At 38.1% G+C, this 22,840-nt stretch overlaps 1 protein-coding gene across 4 annotated transcripts in view; it reads right to left on the bottom strand.

Moving 5' to 3' along the window:
* MAP3K4 (mitogen-activated protein kinase kinase kinase 4) overlaps positions 1-22,840 on the bottom strand; it is a 145,810-nt gene that overhangs the window by 47,599 nt on the left and 75,371 nt on the right. For all 4 annotated transcript variants that reach the window (XM_004449808.4, XM_004449805.4, XM_012520429.3 and 1 more), the window contains exons 4-9: positions 18,352-18,594; positions 14,803-14,949; positions 9,006-9,163; positions 5,468-5,584; positions 3,949-4,048; positions 3,776-3,859 (exon numbers count right to left, since the gene is read on the bottom strand). In XM_004449808.4, the coding sequence (XP_004449865.1) occupies positions 3,776-3,859; positions 3,949-4,048; positions 5,468-5,584; positions 9,006-9,163; positions 14,803-14,949; positions 18,352-18,594 (849 nt within the window). The remainder of the gene's footprint in view (positions 1-3,775; positions 3,860-3,948; positions 4,049-5,467; positions 5,585-9,005; positions 9,164-14,802; positions 14,950-18,351; positions 18,595-22,840) is intronic.

The raw sequence follows: 22,840 nt of genomic DNA, 5'->3' as shown, positions 1-22,840 counted from the left end.
AAAAGGTAACAGAGGGAAATGTGGATTTATAAAAGGAATGAAAGGTGTCAGAAATCATAAATGTGCGGGTAAATATAAAACATTTTCTTGTTTTGAAGCGCTTAAAAAATAACTGTTTAAAGCCAAAATAATAACAATTTTATAAACCAAGAGCCTCAATATTAAGACTATCGTCTCCACAGTGATTTAAAGATACAACACAATCATAATCAAATCTCAGCAGACTTCTTCCAAGAAACTGAAAAGCAAATGTTAATATCTATACAGAAACACAAAGATCCAAGAATAGTTAAAACAACCTCAAAAATTAAGATCAAAGTTGGAGAACTGACACTACCTGATTTAAAGCCTTATTTGGACAGGCAGCAGATTAAGAAATAGAAAATCCAGACGTAGACCTACACATGTAAAGTCAACTGATTTGCAACAAAGGTACTAAGGCAACATCTGGATAAATATTAATACATGGAAACACCTGAATAAACACATGGAAAACAGAAAGCCTCAACACCTACTTCACGTCACAGACCTAACATAAAAGCTAAACTATACTGCTCTGGAGGAAACATAGAATATTTTCACAATCTGGGAATAAACAGATTTCTCAAAGAGGAAACACTGTCAATAAAAGGAAAAATTTATCAATTAAAATAAGTTGAGGGGAAAATGATCTGATACACACAACATGGATGAATCTCAAAAACATTATTTTGAGCAAAAGAAGGCAGACACAAAAGATTTCATTTACATAAAATTCAAAAACAGACAAACTCAATCTACGGTGACTGAAATCAGAGACAGCGGTTGCCTATGGAGGTAGGCTAGACTGGAAGGGGACAAAAAGGAAGCTGGGCTGATGAAAATGTCTTGACAGTGGTACAAGTTATACGGGCCCATATAACTGTCAAAACTCATCAACTGTATACTTCATATCTGTGCATCTCATTGTATATGCATTTTACCTAAGAAAGGAAAAAACACAAAATTTGTGACATTATTTTCTGTTAACTCACTGTCATCTAAATAAAAAGTACACACTCTGCAGGTCAGCATATAGCCAATCAAAATGCAGCCATCACAGGCTACCTGGGAACGTGTCCATGTGTGTTTGGGTGGAAGGAGGGGAAATAGCTGAGGAGCTATAATATAGCAGTAAGAGAGCAAAGTGCCAATAGCTTGAATGGAATCCATTTGAGATGATAAGCACATATTATACATGTATAAAGTACAAAAGGAAGAGAGCTACTGTTTATTGCTATGACACAAACTATCACATTTAACCTTCAAAACAACCCTAGGAAGTAAGTTCTTCAGATAAGAAAACTTAGCTTAGAACTTGTCTAAGATACAGTAAATAAATATCAGAAGCTTAAACAGGAATCCAGCTCTGAATGACTGCAGAGACTAAGCTCTTTCCACTGCACCCCCATGATCCCACAAGACAGCTATCCAATTGGGAAAAATTGTGGAGCAATATATTATTTTTAATCTTCCTTTATAACCCCTTTCTCTTATAAACCTTCAGGCATGATTTTACATTTTTACAAACCATGTGAGCCCAGATTTCTAATTATGCATTTGCACCTTGCTTTCATTTGTCATTTAGATTTGATGAGAGAAAAAACACTACTCTACAGGAGGGCCTGGTTTGCTACCTGGTTTTGTAAATAAACTTTTATTGGAACACAGTCACACCCATTAGTTTATACAGACATACCTTGTTTTATTGCACTTCTCTTTGAGATTCAAGATAGTACATTTTTATTTTTACAAACTGAAGGCTTGTGGCAACCCTGAATCAAGCAAGTCTATCAGTGCCATTTTTCCAACAGCATGTGCTGACTCTGTGTCTCTGTTTTAATTAAGGTATGTGTATGTGTGTGTGTGTGTATTTTAGACATACTGCTCCCACACATTTAGCACTTATGACTACAGTGCAGGGTAAGCATGACTTTTACATATACTAGGAAGCCAAAAATCTGGGTGACTCACTTAATTGCAATAGTTGTGTTACTGCAGTGGCCTGGTACCTAGCCCACAGTGGCTCCAAGGCAGGCCTGTATGTATGTCCACAGCACAGACTAGGTGGTCCACAAGCCTGTAAAAGTCACTGTCTGGGCCTTTGGAAATGATAAGCAGGTATAGGAAAGGCATTAATCAGGGCAGTGAGGAGAACCACCAGCAGTAGTTTGAAGAGGAAAGGGAGGAGAGAGAGTTTAGGAATATATTTTGGTGGACAGGTGCTTGTAAAGTTTTTCCAATTATAAGGCACTCTCTTAATTGTTTTATTTTAAACAAAGAAAACACTCTTAAGGGGAGGAAGTCGGTCTGAAACCACCTCAGTCGATGCTATTTAGGTATGCTCACAGAAAGTTACCTCAGTAAAAAGGCAAAAAGTGTTAATATAGACTCACTATTCTTGGGGGTATCATAAAAAGCTTTTTAGAGATCATTTTAGGGAAGCAGATATGGCTCAAGCAATTGAGCTCCCACCTACCACATGGGAGGTCCCAGATTTGAGTCCAGTGTCTTCTAAAGAAGACAAGCCAACACAACAAGATAACACAAGAGACACAAGGAGGAAAACATAATGAGAGACACAAAGATGCAGGGAGCAGTGGTGGCTCAAGCAATTAGGCATCTCAGTCCCACACCAGAGGCCCCAGGTTTGGTTTTCGGTGCTTCCTAAAAAAAGGAAAACTAAAACGAACAGACATAGCAAGTGCAAACAATAAGGGGATGGGGACAAATAAATAAAATAAATACTAAAATAAAAATAAAAATAAAAATAAAAAAGATCATTTTAACAAGAAATGCACATGTAATCATATCTTGAGCAGATCACACTTACCCACGTTAGTGGGATTAAAATTGTGGGCTTGGGATAAAACTTCTAGTGTCATACACAGATTGTAAAAGTGCTAAATTTCAACCAACTTAAATAGGAGTAAAGAGATGTCTCAAAAAGTGAATCTGGGTGGCAGACTTGGCCCAGTGGTTAGGGCGTCTGTCTACCACATGGGAGGTCCACGGTTCAAACCCCGGGCCTCCCTGACCCGTGTGGAGCTGGCCCATGTGCAGTGCTGATGCGCGCAAGGAGTGCCCTGCCACACAGGGGTGTCCCTGCGTAGGAGAGCCCCACGGGCAAGGAGTGCGCCCCATAAGGAAAGCCGCCCAGCGCAAAAGAAAGTGCAGCCTGCCCGTAATGGCACCGCACACACGGAGAGCTGACACAACAAGATGACGCAACAAAAAGAAACACAGATTCCCATGCCGCTAACAACAGAAGCGGCCAAAGAAGATGCAGCAAATAGACACAGAGAACAGACAACCGGGGTGGGAGGGGGAAGGGGAGAGAAATAAATGAATAAATAAATCTTAAAAAAAAAAAAAAAAAGTGAATCTGGTGATGAACAAGTCACTGATGTCAAAAATTCATGTAATAGTCTGAATTGCTTAAGAAATGTAGGAATGAAAAATAACAATTATTCAAAAATAAATTGTTTTAAATGTCTATGTAGCTAAATTAATACATTAAATAGCTTAAGTGAACATTCAATTCTTTTATCTACATTCTTAAAACAAGTTAATATAGTCAAATATAAAAAGTTTTACTAATTATTTCACTGGGAAATTATGGGATAGTCTTATATTACAGTAAATGTATAGCCTACAAAGCCTGAAAAATTTACTAACTGAAACTTTAAGAAAAAGTTTGTTTCAAAGTAAACTAGGTAAGGCCAAATAGTTCCATTATACCATCTTAAATATTTACCTTGACATACTGTTTTGATTTTAGAACATCCAGAAGGTCTCTAACTGGGGCTGAAAGTATGAATTCTGCTGCTATTTCCAGGTCCTAGGATCAAAGTACAAAGAAACTTCTTTAGCTTTTTAAAAAATTAGATAAAAAATAAATAAGAAAAAAAGTAAATAGGATTAACTCACCTTTCTTAACATTTTAGCAAATCCAAGAGCTTTGGAGGCCCTTTCTCTAGCTTCATGAAAGAGCTCCTTCAGGGCTCGACTTATCTCTATAACAGATCTCCTGGGAAGGTGATTGAAATCCAGTTAGAATACATTAAGGTAGAGCCCAGAGTTGTAAGAGATATATAACAATAAAGATGAAGCCAATCCCAAACACGCTAATAAATGAAGAGTGCACATTTTTTAAAAATGGGAGCGAGCAACCGTTGTGAATATATTCTGGAACAATCAGAAGTTTGCTCCTTGAGGTTTTCTTGAAAATACTTCTGTTCTTTAAATATAAGTAAGGCATATTAAAAAACCTTTAAATAAGTTAAATATTCTAAAGATTTTATTCTAATAGTTTAAGTTTTTAGTTTTTATCTTATAATCTAATTTAAAAGGTATGCTGATGTTTAACAATTTGCTCTTCAGAAATTGTTGCCTTCTGTGGTATTTGGTAATTTGATTTCTGTAGTGTAAATACTCCCATAACTGATTTCAAGCTAACAGTATGATATTGTTGTGCAAGGAATTGGGAAGAAATGTACACAATTAGCTCTCTCAAGTCAGTACAAGCTAGCTCTAGTACCTCACTGTATATATACCCATTTTTTAGACCCATCCCTGGTAAAAAGAGCCAATTGGAGCATCAAAAGAGCCACTTTCTAGGTCACTATCTTAGTTCTTGAATTCCCATGTTAATACTGAATTCAACATCTTAGTTCTCAAAATCCAAGACTATCTACAAATTGACCCATTTCCTTTCTCAGTTATTCAATATTCCCCCAGATGAGAATCTATAGGAACTTTACTCTTTTGGCATAAAGACATACATGCCAGATGTTCTGAAAGCCAAAATGTGTTTTCCATCAAACTGTATGATGAGAGAAAACATTTCAGCTCTAGAGAAGTCGGTTCCACTGACCCAGCATTTGCTAAGACTGAATCATATGAAATGGCTGACATATGGCCACTAAATGGCTACATGCCTGATACCTATGCCACAAAAACAGCAATTTCACATGATTCAACCTAAACACTACCTGCACTGCACTGGAGAAAATGCAACGATGAATAAGCCATGGTTTCAGGGTTTAAAGTTCAATAGAAGGGACAAGCTAAACATAAAAACATAGTAACAGAGCACTATGGGGTTTTTAAAGGGCGGAAAGATAATATTTAATTTAAAACACTCTAGAACACATGGGAAGAGATAGTTCTACTCACCTTTATTCACTTAAAATATCTATCCCTTTCTCTAAAGCGCTATGAGGCTAAATAAATTCGAAGTTCAACTTCAAAAAAAATTTCACATAAAACCATAACCAAGAGGTCACAAGAAAAGGCAAGACAGTAATAAATAAATTCCTTTAGGCCTACTATCGAAATTTTTAAGGTCCAACACAATTTGGCCTGAACAAGGCTCATTCTAGGCTTACTGCCAAGAGTAAACTACATGAAATAAGAAAAAGGAGAGGAAAGAAAGTGTAACTTCCACCTTATTTCATCTGAAGCACTACTATCATCAGCACTGGTCCAAAATTCAGCACAGCTCTCCTGTAAGCCAAATTCTAAAAAACTTCCTGTAGATTTCAGCAACATTCCTGCAATGTCACTAAGGGAACAAAAATAACAGAAATAAAACAGAGAAGAAAGATTTCTTCACTTATATCCTAATTCTTAAATGAGAAACTAACTGAAAGGTTCAGCTAATGCTTCAATAGTTAAAAAATCAACAACGAGAACTTTTTTGTTAATATAAAACCATGATTAACAGTAGAAACTTCAATTATGTATTGAATTTTGTTCTATTTTCACAGTTTTTCATTATAAAATGGTAAAATTCTTAAATGTGAATAGCTATGTGATTACTATACAAATGTCATTTCCATCTTAAACGTTCAAAATGGTATAAAATGGCCTTGAATACATATATGGTAAAGATTGTTTTAAAGCCTAATAAACCAAACTGAAACAAAGTGAATTCCTTACATGCAACTGTTTTTAAACATTTCCCTCATAGTTAGCTTTGTTTTATCAGTAAGCAAGAAATATTCTACATAGCTGATACACCTTGTTGCATATATGATCTAAATACCAGTGTTAAAATGTAAAGCCATATATATAAATCTAAATGAGTGAAGTAAAAATTCAACAGCAGTTCATACAGCTCCAGAATGTTCAAGGCAAGGAGGTGACAATCTAATAGAAAAGAGCAGGTAAGTGTACAACCAATATCAGATACAAAGGAAAGTCAACCGGGTTGTCAGAGGGACAGATCACGCACAGCTGAAGGGCAAGGTGTGCTGTCATGGACAGGAAGCGCTGCTATAGACTTGTAGGGGATGCTGGATTTTAACAGGTAAAACAATAATGGGAATAGGGGATCGTCAGGAAGAGAAAGGAGAAGGGAGAAGGAATATTCAAGAATAGCAATAAATGCAATCAAAAGTCATGCGGATGTGTTAAGAGGAACACCTATGAAAAAAGAAATGATCCAATATGAAAGGACTAGAGGATAATTATGCTAAAAAGGGTGGGAGAACAAGATTAGGAAAAAGCAAACTGCAGCCATTTTTGTGGAAGGCTTTGAGTGTCATGCTTAATTTGGTAGGCTAATTTGGTTTGATCAAAATTTGGTAGGCAAAAAGGGTGGGCTATTAACATTTATGAGTGGGAAAACGATTGGAATAGAAATATGCATTTAAGAAGGAGAGCATATACAAGGATATAGAGGATAGATTTAACCACCAAATATTTACTGAATGTCTATTATGTACCAGGCAACAATGAACAAAACAGACAAAATCCCTCCAGTAAGGAGAAAACCAATAAACAGAATGAATGAGGAAAATATATAGTATTTCAGATACTGGGAGGTGCTGCTAGGAAAGATGAAGCAGAAAAGAAAATCAAGGAGTACTTGTGGGTAGGATTTCAACTTTAGGTACTGAGAAGTATATCAGGTATACGTGGACAAAAACCTGAAGGAGGTTGGAGGAAGGGCCTGAGGCAGGAATGGGCTGGCCTTGGAAAAACAATAAGGAAGCTCCTGTGACTGCAGGGGAGAGTGCAGAGAGGACAGGAGGACAAAGACAGGAGAAGTGAGACTGTCAGGCCTTGTGGGCCATGCTTGCGCACTCCTGCTTTTCCTGGGTAAGAAAGGAGGCCACTGGTGTGTTTGGAGAAGTGATGCACGCTTCGACAAGATCGCTCTGGCTATTGTGTTGAGAATAAACTCTAAGGGCATAAAAGCAAAAGCAGGAGGACTACTTAGAGAGCTACTGCAATAAGACAGGTGAGGAATGACAACTTGGTCAAAGGTAAACATGTGAGCAGAGGTGAGGTTCTGGACAGATCCTGAAGGGACAGCCTAAGGCAGCAGAGGAAGTACGGAAGAGACAGAAGTCAGGGGCTGATTCCAAGTTTGAGTGGACCTGGAAAAAACAGCACGTGAAACTGAATTTTGCTGCTCTAAGATAATAGGTGAGAAGCAATGGAGTCCTGAACCAGAATAGCAGAATTTGCTCAGACCCACAAAAAGGGGCAGTAAGAAAGCTCTGGGGACTTCTCACAACAAGCAATATGAAGGCAAAGGTCAGAGACTTGAGCAAACTGCAGAGAGTTAGAAACTGCACCACGGGGAACGTGAAGGACAAGCAAAAATTAAAAACAAAAAGACTGACAGGAGGAAATGAAGTACAGTGAAATTATGTAAAAGGAGTTTGTGGGGAAACTAAACAGTAACTGGACTTTTAAATTATTATTAATTTCTTCAACAAAGCTTGGCAGCCTAGACACAAAACCCAAACAGAAGATACTACAGACAAAGGAGAACTATGAAAGATTAAGATGGGCACACATTTTGAAAATGGCAGTGAATGCATTTTTTTCAGAAGGCTAACTATGAGAACCAGGCTGATTAAAAAAGCAAGGGAAGTCAGACTGGGGATCATAACCTGAAGGACTGAGCGTTATAAGACAAGAGCAAGTTTACAGCTCCCTCAAAATAAGGATATATAAGACATGAAAAAGAACTGAAGGTTAGGATCCAAAAAGTAATACAAAATTTTCAGATACTGAGTTTGGCACAGAGATTGCTGGAGTGAGAGCAATGAGGCTCTCAATTAGAAGAGGACTCACTCAAGGTGAAAGCTGAGGCCATAAAGAGGGCGGGGAAGAAAATGAGCCTGGTATAAAAACCCTTATAAAAAGAAGGCAGAAGAAATAAAATGACTGGTGAGGCAAGTGAGAGAAGGCAGTACAAACAGAGAGCAACAGAATCGAAAGCAAAAAAGAATACTGATCCTTACTCTGAGTCAAAGTCAGTGAGAAGTGGAGTGGTCACCAGCAAAGGCTGCTCAAGTGCGCCCTGTAATCATCCTGTGTTCCTACATGCAAGAACTCACACCGGTTTCCTAGAACAAACAGACCAGCGGCCACGCTCCCCTCCTCATGACTGTCCCTGGCTTACATTTCTCTTCTTCTACCATAGATAAGCCCATTTATAAAGGGATTGTGGTTTGTTTGCATTACAGTCCCAAAGCAATGTCTGTGGAAATGAACACATTTTAAGTTTCTGCATGACCCCACCAAGATTGATAACTGCAGGTCTATTCTACTCTTGAGAGGACTTAGAGTCTCCTCCTTTTAAATTACCACCAAGGAGGTTTACTCTGAGGCATGGTTTTCCAAACCTCAGTAAGAATGACATTTTGGGCGGGTAAGGTAACTTTTTGTTGTGGGAGGCTGCCCTGTGCACTGTAGGATTTTCAGTAGCACTTGTGACCCACCAGAGGCGAGGAGAGCCACCTCAGTCTTGACAACCAAAAAGGTTTCCAGACAGTGCCACCACATGGCCCCTGGGAGAGCCCCAGCTCTAAGGGTAACAATCCTTAGGGAAAGAACACATAACATATGACCAAATATAATTTTAAGGTAATTCAACATTTAGATGTGTAGGACAGATAAGGAAAGTAAATTGGGAGTAAGGTTGAGAAAGAAGTAGTCAAATTCAGAAGCCCCAGGATTCCTACCAGAAGAGTTTTCCAGCCTGTGCTTCTCCTCCCCGTATGTAATGAGTTATTTCCTTGGTAAAATTCCATTCTTCTTCTAACAGATTTTTTAAACTATGGGATGCTTGAGGTAATTGCTGTAGCATTTGGATCCAGCTTCTCATGTAATCAAAATATACCTTAAAATACAAAAATATAGATACATCAGAGCAGAATTCAACAACTCAAAACTCTCACCTATGTTGTCATGAATCAAAGGGGAAGGTGGAAGAGGGACTGTTAAAACATGCAAGGCTGAGAAACCAGGTGGTTCACCATTGTTAGCTCATGTCTAAAGGAAGATTTTTTAAAAGTACACAATTCAACTTTTAGGCAACTTAATACATTATTCATAACCCCTTCAAATTTCTAAGAAAATAACTAAAATGATCACAATGTAGAGAAAAGTACAATAAAGAACGTTTAAAAATTCGAAGTAATAGCATCCCAAAATTTTCGCTGTCAACATTCTATAACATTCCTTTAAAAGGCTGGGATCCTTACTTGTAATTACATATTGTAACTTTAGACAGTATTTTATATGCCAAGAGAGATGAGGAAATGAGTACATGTCTTCCTACCATCCCTCCCCCACATCCAGATTTTTCTGATAAAATTCTTACATTTTCAAGTTTTAGGGCATATACATCATGATTTACAACAAAATATCCAAGTGTTCTAAAGTGGGGTGCATGCCCACCGCAAGTCCATCACAATAGCTTTCTTACTCCCAAATTGTTACTTTGATTTACCTGTTGGTTAAATAAGGTCACTATCAAGCATTTTTTCACAGTTGCTATACTACAAAGAAACTACTATTTTGACCTTTTTGCTTAAAGGACAGCTTGTCTGGGTATAACGTATTTGCGTCACAAGTCTCTCTCTCCAAACTTTTAAGACATGACTCCACTACTTTCCAACAACTAAGTGTCCAGCCTTGTCTTCCAGTGCCACCACTCCCCACACTGAGAAAGACTTGCTTTCTCGGCTTAGATGTTCATATGATTCTTTGTTCCTGGATATCAGCTATTTCACTTATGTCTTAAATGTTTACTGTTTAGAATGAACTTTTTCTGAGCTCCAGTAATAACTTCCAATAAGCAATTGTGGGTCTTTTCTTTATTCCAGGAACATTTTTTCCATTATATCTTGGAATACTTCTGGGGTCTGCATCATCCAGGCTGTGCAGTGTAAATCTGCAGTCCTACATCCCTTGTGAAACTAGCTGTGCATGTGGAATCTACAATTTATGAGTCTACCATCTTCTTTTTTTAACTTTTTTTTAGGAGGTACCAGCGATTGAACCCAGAACTTAGTATATGTGAAGCAGGTGTTCAACCACTGTGCTACACCCTCTCCCGAGGATACCATCTTACCTAAATTTAAGTCTCTTAAATACCAAAGAATCTCCTCTGACTTTAAAGTGTTCCTTCACATACTTGAAACCTAGCTTTGAAACCTTGTCTGTCTTAAAACCTAGCTTTCTCCTAAAGACAACACTTGCTTACCCCTTAGAGCCCTCTCAAGGACTGTTTGTATCTTTTTGTTCCCCACTGCTACTTTCAAACCACTACTCATCTACATTCTCATATTAAAAAAACAAGACTAAAACCCCACTCTGCTGCTTTAAGACTGAGATTATCAGAAATATCACTGTCTTCCCCCTTCATAACTGTCATCTACTTATGCCCAGGTACCTGCATCAAATGAGGTAGACCTCATTTGTCAGACTCCGACATCTGACTTAAGAGTCTTCTCTCCATCTTATCTGAACTCGTCCACTCATTCTTCTCTTTCTCCAATCTACTACCCACTTTTTTTCACTTTCCTCCTTATTCAATTTAGAATCAATGAATTTATCATTTCAACAGCACTGTCAGTGTGCTATTAATAAATTTTCCTGTCAGCACCCTACCCTAACACCCTCAATGCTTTTTCATTTCACCATTCTGTCAAAATCCCAAAACTAGATAAGCCCACCTATCCCATGCCCTATGCCCATACTCAGGAAAGTGAGAGCCACTGGAAAGTCACATGACAGAGAAAAATGGCTGTTTCAACCAGTCATAACAACTAACCACATGGTCTCCAACGTTCTCATAATCAAATTTCTGTGTCTACTCATTTTCCGTCTCCCAACAACTACTTCAAAACATCTTCATTTACTTGAAAACACCCATTCTCAGCAGATGATCTCAGCTCTTTTTATGAAAAAAATGGGGGCGGGGAGGGGCAAGGAGCCATTAGATATAAGATCTCTCATCTATCTCATCTTCCCCGTACCAAAAATACAACCTATATCCTGTCACATCCTGCTGCCCTTCCCTTCTACAGCAGATAAGCGATCCTGCCCCTAACTCCAACACTTTGGTTTTGGAACCCACCAATGTCTTCATGTGGCCTGAGGAAGCTCACTCTCAATTTCCCTTTTCTCTCATACATACCACTCTAAATCCAAAGACTATCAGATGTCCTACTGAAAGAGCCTCTAATGGGTCTTTCTCACATCTACTCTGGACCACTCCAATCTAGTCTTCAAATTGTAGCCAAAACGCTTCAAGTCCTTTTTCTGAAACCTCTGTTCTGCCATGCTCCTTCCCACCAAAGAGATTTTGCAGATGCTGCCATCTCTGTCAGAAAGTTTCCTTCTTTCCAAGTTTCATGGGATTTTTATTTAAAAAGCAGAGAAGGAGAGAAAAAAATATACTAATAAGTATCACCCAGAATTAACAAATGTTAATAGTTGATATATTTGCTTTGGGTGTTTTTTCAATAAGAAATAATACATCGCAAAGTTAATTTCTCCTTCATTTCCCTCTTCAGTCCTGTTTCTTTCCCACCTCTGTACAGGCAACAATTATGAATTTAGTATGTTACCTTTTGGTTTATATTAATTTTAAAGGAATATGTTATTACAAAAATACATTGTTTTCATGTTTTTAAAATTTTACATAAATTAGATCATAATATGCATGTTAACCTTCAGATAAATCCCAATGCTCTTTCCTCAAGAATGTTAGTTCTATAAGACTTTATGCCTCTCCTTTGTAGCACACTTATCATAGTTTCAATTGCATTACTCTATAGTTATTTAATTAATAGCCACTTTCCCATTATTCTTAAATTCCATGAAGGAGAGTTTATGCTCACTGAATCCACATTACATAAAATGATGTCTCATATATAGCAGACACCTGATATGCGTAAAATGAAAAACTGATTTATTATTTTAAAGGAATACTAATTAGCATATATTAATTATGCATATGCTAGTTTTCCCTGTGTGTCTTCTACAACTATCATGTCTTGTTAATCATTTCCATATTTTAAAAAAATTATTATATGGTTTCCTTAAGTCTGTTTATCACAGGTTCCTACACTATATATTATGTTTATTTTTTGGTTATTCTGAGGCCAGGAGCAAAGGGAATAACCTGTGATAGCTCACATCTTGAATTTAAGTTTGTTGCCTGAAACGCTCACCAAATCTATTATTTCCTTTGTCCTGCAGGCAGAAGGACCTCAAACTGTTTTTGCAGACAGGATGAGTAAAGTCCTTTAAGTTAGGGACTCTCTGTGTAACAACTTGCTAGACACTGCTTCCCCTATCTCTTTCAACTAGCACTCATTCAACAATCTTCCTGGCTAACAGGTTAGGCCACAGACAATCAAACTGTCTCTGCTTACAATCCTTCTGTCCTGCAGGATCTGCAGTCTGTACCATGCCCTCTATGGAGATACCTACTTCTCTCATGTACTTTTCATGGTCCTAGATATCATACCTCTACTTAATAGCTGAATGGGTCCCCCAGGTCTAAAGAGGATTATATTCAGAGCTTAGTGTCCATATTCACTTTAGTGTAAATTTTAAGGCAAATTATTATATAGCTTTTTCATTTGGGAGGTAGGGAATGGATGGATAGTGTGGCAATTCCCTCCTTTACTGAACATAGAAATTCTTCTTTACTTGTCATTTCCTTTAGCCAGTTTTGTGGGTTTCAAGGGAAGGGTGTTGTGGTAAACATAAATCGATGCCAACCCAGAAGTCACTGTCCCCTTCTCCCCTTTACAAAAACTCTGATTTTTGTTTGCGCTCCCCTAGTCCTTAAACCATGCCTCTTCCCCGATCCTTCTGGGACATTATGGTGCCCAATTTTACAACTATTTATAATTCCTAGTTTCTTTGTTAGTCAAATTACAGGATTTAACTAAGAAGATTACATAGCAAAACCAACAGGATGAGACAAGAGTAATCCTAAAGCGATATACCCACCAAGGTTGTCATTTTCTATATTATTTCATCAACTGCTCACATTATGTAATCAAGTACGCATATCCCCTAATGAATCTATTAACATATATTGGCCAAATTCTAGCAGTTGTTATGGAAAACAAAAGAACTTCAAGGTATAACCCCTGGCTCCTTTTAATCTAATTAGGGAAAAAGAACAGAGAGGTGGTAAATCATTAAGTGTTAAATAGCATAGTTCTAATTATAACTGTTAGAGGAGAAGAAATAGTATAGTTCTAATTATAACTGCTATTGGAGAAGGTATAGATAAATGGAGGCTAACATTATTCAAAAAGTCAGCTAAAACTTCCTAGAGAAAAAATTAAGCTTGAAGAAAAAATGTCTTAAATGAGCAGAGAAGGAGATAAAGGCCATTCCTAGCAGGAAAGAAGAGCATGAGCAAATTGGAGACTGGGAAATACACAGTAAGCGCAATGGATGTCAGAAGACTAGAGGGCCTCTTTTAGGAAGAAATTAAAATGTCTGCTCCTACCAAAGCAAACTATTTAAAATTCCTAGACTGTGCCAGGTTCCTCGGCTAACTCTTTTTTTTTTTTAAAGATTTATTTATTTATTTCTCTCCCCTTCCCCCCGCCCCTGCCCCGGTTGTCTGTTCTGTGTGTCTATTTTGCTGCGTCATCTTCTTTGTCCGCTTCTGTTGTTGTCAGCGGCACAGGAATCGGTATTTCTTTTTGTTGCGTCATCTTGTTGTGTCAGCTCTCCGTGTGGGCAGCGCCTGAGCAGGCTGCACTTTCTTTAGTGCTGGGCGGCTCTCCTTACGGGGCGCACTCCTTGCGCGTGGGGCTCCCCTACACGGGGGACACCCCTGTGTGGCAGGGCACTCCTTGCGTGCATCAGCACTGCGCATGGGCCAGCTCCACACGGGTCAAGGAGGCCCGGGGTTTGAACCGTGGACCTCCCATGTGGTGGGTGGATGCCCTAACCACTGGGCCACGTCCACTTCCCTCGGCTAAGTCTTAATTCATTCTTTAAGATTCAGCTTCCTCATGGTAAGCATTTCCTGGATGTCCCCAGCCAATGTGGTATCTCATCCTTACGCCTTCAGGCATCTCAAGCACACCGCTACCCTGCACTGTGGTTGAATTATCTACTCTGCACACTAGTCAAGGGTTTCTGACTGTTCATAACGGTATTCCCAGAGCCTAGCAAGGGCCTAACACATCCCAGGTCATCAAAAACTGGCTATCGACAGAAGGCCAGATAAAATAGGATCAGACTACAGTTCTATTCTGGGCCATTCTGGTATGAGATAAACTATCCTACCCCATGAACTAGGGGTAGAATTTGTCAAAATTTCTAACTTGAAAAAAAGTGAGTATTAAAAAATGCAGATTTAGGAGAATCGAGTAACCTAACAGTAGACGGAAAGAATCAGGTGAAAAGCTCACCATCGACTCATACATGCATGCATGCACGTGCACACATACACACATACACATAAAATGACTCTCTTCCAATTGTCCTTACCATCAACATTTTATGGAGATCCTCGTCAAATGCATCTATGTTGCAGTCAGTCTTCTCCAAGTCGTCCAAAACCTCGTGCAGCATAAACTGGTAATACTGCTTCATCAACAGGCCACCCTTAAGGACCTCTTTACACTCTCTTACTAGCTGTAAGAAAACAATCACAAGTTCTATTATTTCACAGGCTTTTACGAAATCATTTATCTAGTCTGACACATTACCTCTTGAGGGTCAAACAAATAAAGTAAAATTGAACCTTGACTCTGAAAACCCAAAAATATTTCCCAGAATCTTTGTTTCTTTTTAGAAATAGTTTAGTAGTCCCAACTGAGAAAGAACGAAACAGAGAAAATTTTATAGTATTTAATATTACAGAAAAAATAGAGAAAATACCATAAAAGCTACCACCAATGTGCTTAAAATATATTCTCCTAAAAGTAAATTTATATAGAAAATAAATTCCACAGATTAAGATGTTTTTCTACAAATTTACAATATAAGAAATCCAAATGAGACAGGCGAAATTTTACCAAAATATAATGAAATAAAGATTCAAATATATTTATACACCACAGAGAACAGTGGCCTCTGTAATAATTTAGCATAGATTATCTACTGTGATTTGTGGTCTCTACCATCATAAAACTCCAAAAATTGTCAAAAAAAATTATGAGGAAAAACAAACAAAAGCCCAAGATGAATCTGATGAAATTAAATGGAAGTCAAGGAACAAAACAGTAAGATGGGTAAAACAGCAATGTGAGTCAAGTAGGTAATGTTATAAAGGAGGAAAGGAGCTTGAAATGAGAGGATATGTGAGCATCTTTCCATCAAAAGCATTCTAGGCACTGATAATATTACAGGACATAATACCCTCAAAATTCCAATCAACAGTGACTGTGGGTATAAGGTTATACAGTTATATTTGTATTAATGTCTATTCATCAAGACATAAGAGGAAATTCCTGCACTGTTGTTGGGAAAGTAAACTGGCATAAGCTTTCTACAATTTAAAACATGTGACTTACTAATTTACTTTCATGATTTCATACTTAAAAAATTGTGATAAATGAAGACTAAAATTTATAAATAAATACACTAATCACAGTATTCTTTAAAACAATAAGGGATTAACTAAATTATGATGCATCTACACACAATTTAAAACCTTGTTTTTAAAAAATATTTAAAGACAGGAAATTCACAATATAGTATTCATATATTTACTTGTATTATAGGAAATACATATGTACAAGAAAAACAAGTGGATAGAAATACACTAAAATGTTAGAGTGGTTATCGGAGTAGCAGGATAACAGTGATTTTTATTTTTATCTGCTTCACTGTATATACTTTCAAAATTTTCTAACATAAACATGGATTACTTTTATAAGCATAAGTCATCACCATAAAATATATTTAAATTATCTACAGTAATAGGGCTATGCCCATAGTTAAATCTATTAAAAAGAGTACTACTAAGATTATATAGACATAAATTCCTATAATAAAAACGTGACTAGGCATTCATAACTGAATCTCTGCATTCATTTGGGTCAAAATATCCATTTTCTTTTTCCTCTCCAGTAGTACTACCTTAATCTAGGTATTGCTGCCTTTTATGTTTCAAAGTGTTTTAGCATTCATTATTACTTAATCCTCACAATAACTCCAGCAGGCAAATCGTAAACCCAGTCTTGTGTTATCAGGTTATATCCCTGAGGTGTTTGTTTTGTGGAAAAGGCAAGTAGTAAGCATTTTATCAGTACTTCCTAAGTTACAGCTGCAACCTGGATGACAAGGTGAAGCATGACCAAAGGACAGCAAGACCATAACCAGAAACAAGAAGGTGTAAAGGAAACAACACTGAAGTGAAAACAGCTCTAACAGGTGTCAGATGGAAACTGCAGTGCAAAAAAAGAGATGGAGGGGCCCACTTCCAACTGACCGCCACACCGAATTAAACAAACTTATCTTGCACATATTTCATTACCTGTGTCCACCTCTTCCTTCTCACCCCGTCCTCATTACCTCATGCCCCACCCACCCCATCATTCAGAGCCAAGTAGCACCCAGCCCTTCAATTCCTATGGGATATACACGCGCAGCCTACAAAACACATACCAACATTCTTTTTGCAAAATCTGAAATTATTATATATAATTGTTATGGATTGAACTGTGACCCCAAAAAGGTATGCTAAAGTCCTAATATCCAGTACCCCTGACTGTGACTTTATTTGGAAATAAGACTGTTACAGATGGAATTAGGCAAGTTAAAATGAGAGCATACTGAGTAGGTGGGTCCTTAAACCCATAAGACCCGTGTCCTTCTAAGGGAAAACTGGACACAGACACAGACAGGGAAGAAGGCCCTGAGATGCCTGAGGCAGAGACCAGAGCCCAGGACTGCCGACTAAACACAATCGCCAGAAGAGGGGAGGGAGGGTCCCCTACAGGTGTTGGACTACTGGCCTCCAGGACCATCAGACAACACATTTCTGCTGTTGGAAGCCATCCAGTGTGCAGCACTTTGTTATCGCAGCCATAGGATAACAAAGGTAACTGTGATTGCCAATATGATAATATCACAAAGCATATATACAGACACTCTCCAGCACTCACCATACTAGCAACAGCTACTTCCAGACATCCACTCTTTGCCAGGGAATATCAAACGCCCTATAAAACCACATCCAAAACTAACAACTAAGAAATCAGAAGCTGTCATTACTGTTTAAATCACACAATTGTATAAGCAACCAAAGAGTTTAAACATCTCCTCTCTGTATGCTCTGAAGACATGTATTGGTACACACATACATCAAATAGGACAAAAATAAATAAATCAATTCAAGGAATTATTTCTCTGATGAGTAAATGTTAAGTTTCCAGTCTTCAAAGACTGATACTAACATCTCATCACCATATTTTTTTTTTTTAAAGATTTATTTATTTATTTAATTCCCCCCCCTCCCCTGGTTGTCTGTTCTTGGTGTCTATTTGCTGCGTATTGTTTCTTTGTCCGCTTCTGTTGTCGTCAGCGGCACAGGAAGTGTGGGCGGCGCCATTTCTGGGCAGGCTGCTCTTTCTTTTCACGCTGGGCGGCTTTCCTCACGGGCGCACTCCTTGCGCGTGGGGCTCCCCTACGCGGGGGTCACCCTTGCGTGGCACGGCACTCCTTGCGCGCATCAGCACTGCGCATGGCCAGCTCCACACGGGTCAAGGAGGCCCGGGGTTTGAACCGCGGACCTCCCATATGGTAGACGGACGCCCTAACCACTGGGCCAAAGTCCGTTTCCCACATTACCATATTTTGATATCCTTTTAGTTCAAAGAAGTGGATAGTAGAAAGATTGAACCACAATGTTATTTGAGGACTAGAGGTAAAGAACATTTTATATTACCTTAAAAAAAGCAGCTTAAAAGTTCTAACACACACTCATTTTTTAGTATTTGCAACAATTAGGGGAAAAAATTGTCAAAATAAAATATTTAATAATAATACAATAATTGCTAAATATTTTTCAAAACAGTCTCTGAAACAAACCTGCTTAATACTCAAGAGAGATGGTTCCCCAGCAGGTCTCTGTTCCAATCTTAATTTCAGACACTCGTGTATGACATTAAGAAGGACTCGACAGAGGACCAAGAAGGCAGGTTCAAATGATGGTAAATCCATAGATTTCAGCTCGTCCCATGATACAGTGCTGCATTTTTGCTCAGAGGAAGATGGTGAACTTGACAACTGCACATAATCTGAACCCCACATGGGATCTGGAAATTCTGAAAACTATAAGAAAAATTAAACAAAGATTAAAGTAGCATATAGGAGACTACCCTAAATTTGTGGTAATAAACTATTATTCTCTATAATTTGTTGACAAATCTAAACAATCATAATTTCACAGGAAAACTAATCCTTAAGATAATTCAACATTTTCAACATAGACCCAAAAAGTTCCAAAAGTGACAGAAAACCATATCAGGAACTAAAATCAAACTGCAATATTTTTATCCAAAAAGTACACTATAAAAATAATTAAGTTCAACTTTAACATTTCTCACCACAGTTACAATGATCAGAACACTTGATTTCAAAGGTTATATACAGTATTCTATCACTAACTCTAGACTGAGAAAATCAAAGAATTATTAAAATTTAAGACAAGACTGTAAAATCAGGTAATAGTTCACCCTAAATAGCTATTTATGTAAATATAAAAACTAATGGGTTCAACCAATTCTTTTATTCATTTAGTCTCTTGAATGATGTTGATTAAAAAAATTCATAAATATCTGCTGACTGCTACCAGCCAAACAGCCATTATTTAATGTTTCCCAAGAATTTTAGTGTTGTTCATTCAGTCTTCTAGTTATCCATTATATTCCTTATACCTTTCCCCATAAAATAAGGAATGTGAAGCAACCAATTCTTTTATTCATTTATTCTCTTGAATGGTGTTGATTAAAAAGGAATTCAAAATACATGCTGACTGCTACCACCCAAATATCCATTATTTAATGCTTCCTAGGAATTCTAGTGTTGTTATACAATACATTCCTTATACCTTTCCCCATACACTAGGAAATGTGAGGCTTTCCACTCTTCTTGAGCTTCAGCAACATATTCAAAGACCTTGCCTTCTCCTTCTTTAAGAAAACGGAGGTCCTCAAAACTTTAAAATGTCAACTTTTCTTCAACCTAAAATCTCACCAATGGTAGCTATTTGGTGTCCATGCAACAGCCAGAGGGATAGTTTCAAAATACTAGCTTGGTGCAAAAAAATTGCAGTTTTGCATTGTTGAAATTTGCTGTTTGATACTGGAATACATTCTTAAATAAATGTAGTTATGTTAAACATCATCTTAATGTGTGTTTCTCACTTTATGTTTTTTTTGCTAATGACTTATTACTTGCTGTTTATGTTATATTTATTTTAGACTATGGAAATGATGTTAGACAAAAACCAAATTCAAGCTATTTTGAGTTCGAAATGGGTGTTAAAGCAGCAGAGACAATTCACATCAACAATGCATTTGGCCCAGGAACAGCAGTTTCTGTAATTAACATTCAGTGCAGTGGTGGTTCAAGAAGTTTTGCAAAGAGCACCTTGAAGATGAGGAGCATAATGGCCAGCCACCGTAAGTTAATGACGACGAATTGAGAGCAGTCAATGAAGCTGATCCTCTCACAACTGCATGAGAAGTTGCCAAAGAGCTCAATGTGGACCAATCTACAGTCATTTCACATTTGAAGCAAATTGGAAAGGTGAAAAAGTTCAATAAGTGGGTGCCTCATGAGCTGACTGAAAATTAGAAAAAGTGTCGTTTTGAATTGTTGTTTTCTCTTATCCTACGCAACAACGACAAACCATTTCTCGATCGGATTGTGACATGAGACGAAAAGTGGATTTTATATGACAAGTGGCAACGATCTGCTCAGTGGTTAGACCAAGAAGCTCCAAAGCACTTCCCAAACTTGCATCAAAAAAAGGTCATGGTCACAGTTTGGTGGTCTGCTGCTGGTCTAACCCACTACAGCTTTCTGAATCCCAGTGAAATCTTTACATGTGAGAAGTATGCTCGGCCAATCAATGAGATGCACTGAAAACTGCAATGCCTGCAGCCAGTGTTAGTCAATAGAAAGGGCCCAACACCCGACTGCATGTCACACAACCAAAGTTTCAAAAGTTGAGATGACTGGGCTATGAAGTTTTGCTTCAACCGCCATATTCACCTGACCTCTCACCGACAACTACCATTCTTCAAGCATCTCGACAACTTTTTGCAGAGAAAACATTTTCACAATCAGCAGGATACAGAAGATGCTTTCAAGAGTTCGTCAAATCCCGAAGCACAGATTTTTAAGCTACAGGAATAAAACTTATTTCTCATTGGCAAAAACGTGATTATAATGGTTCCTATTTTGATTAATAAAGATGTGTTTGAGCCTAGATATAATGATTTAAAATGCAAGGTCTGAAACCACAATTCCTTTTGCACCAAACTAACATACAACAGACTATGCTCATGGAACCCTCTACCTTCTCAAAGCGTCTCTATTATAGTTGAATAAAATCTAAACTCCCGTTTCGGCCTACAAGGGCCTAAGAGTCCATCTCTGCCTACCTCCCAGAGCTTGCCCTGGACTCCCATCCCCTCACCGGCTCCAGCAGGTCGAGCTCTGTGAGCGTCCCCTCTGCCGGGGCTGCTTGGGCCCCGGCGCTTCAGCTTCTCCTGAGCCTGGCTGCCTGTGTTTTGGGTTCTTAGTTCATGGTCACTTCCTGGGAATCTTTCCCAGAAACTCCCAGTGCGGTTTCTCCTCTATCATTTTCCAGCACAGCTCCTATTCCTTGCCATCAGATTATTTTTCACTTTGTAATTATTTCTTTACTGAGAAATTCACGAGGGCAAGGACTTTCAATTTTCTTGCCACTGTACTCCCAGATATTGTCAGAAAACGTTTAAGTGAATTAATAAATTATATCCTCATCTAAATCACTCAAGGACCCCCCTCACCTGCCCATCCACTATAGAAAACCCAAAGAACTCGCTTGCTATTGAAGACCTCCCTGACCAGGCTGTCCCCGCGCCGCGCAGCCTCGCCTCTCACACTGTGGTCCTCCACACAAACTCCAGGCTCTAGGACTTTGCAGACCTCAACACACTGCACCTCCGTCTCCCTGCCCCTTGCTTGTGCTGTTTCCTCAATAACAAAATACTCCTCTTCATCCTTCTAATTCAGAATTCTTAATTTTCAAAGCCCCCCTCATGATACCTTTCTAACAAATCTTCTCTTTCCCATAGCACACCAACTAAAACACACAGGCCTGAGTTTATTCTGACTTTCATTACAGTTAGAGACAGTGTGGCTTAAAGTGAAAAGATTAAGGATCCAAAAATGAAAAAACAAAAACACCAAAAAAAAAAAAAAAAAAACCTGGTTTCAAGTCACTTAATTAGCTATGTGATTCAGTAAACCTCGCAGGCTTGGCTTCTTCCTTTTAAATATAGAGCCACAATCCACTGCATAGTGTTGTTACAGAGAGTAAAGAGAAAACGTACAGAAAAAGTGTTCTTAAAAACATACTACATATAATGTTTGTAAAATTACTATGGTTAACATATCGGTCTCTCCTACTAGATCATGAGCTGCTTTAGAGCAAATGCAAGCCACCATACCTTAAGGTCAGATTTGTACAGATAGATCCCATGTCTACAACTTCCAGAGTACCTTATACTTAACACCTGAATTGCAAAGAAATGTGCACTGCAGACAGGACTCTATTTTGTATGGCTCTACAAACATGCCTCTTGTGCTTTTGCATATGTTAATACTTTTATTATCAGAGGTTATTCCTGCTGATAATACCCTGTCCCTGGTGAAATCCTACATATCTTTTGGAAGAAGTTCAGATGCCACCTTCCTCTATAAAACCTTCCATGATTGTCTCAGACCACAGAGTTAATCTCTCCGTTTTCTCTCAATATTTGTGCCTTGCAAATGATTGCTTGGTTCTATTTATCATGCTCTATGCTATTATGTTATTTTACCATTTGATTTCCCTGTCAGGCCATCGTGAAAAGTAAGAACTGTGTATCCCTAGTTAACTATGAAACTCTGACACATAACTCAGGACCTGGCATATAATAGGTGCTGAGCAAAAGTCTGATAATAAATGAATAGGTAAACACTCCTACAAAAGTGCCAGTGCCTCTTCTCCAGGTAGTGAAGATCAGACACTGAAAAACAGAACAGCTGACTTGATCAAACTTTGTTAATAAACTCTGCCTTCAGATTTGGTATTTAACTATTTGATGACAATGGTGATATTTTAGTGATAAACAAGTGGATGCTTTAAAGAGGGTGCTTTGATTTTTTTAAAAAAGTCATACTTATAGTTGGCTAACAAATACATTATTGACAAAAAATCAGGACTATGCTTTTTTCTATGGTACCATAAAATTCCCAACTACATTACATGAATGATTCACACATGTCTGGGAGGAAAAAAAATTTCCTTCTGCTCCTAAAA

Source organism: Dasypus novemcinctus, chromosome 28 (assembly GCF_030445035.2).
Source record: "Dasypus novemcinctus isolate mDasNov1 chromosome 28, mDasNov1.1.hap2, whole genome shotgun sequence".
NCBI classification, from domain to species: domain Eukaryota; kingdom Metazoa; phylum Chordata; class Mammalia; order Cingulata; family Dasypodidae; genus Dasypus; species Dasypus novemcinctus.
The sequence above is the reverse complement of the archived record's forward strand: the minus strand, read 5'-3'. Positions and strand labels throughout refer to the sequence as shown.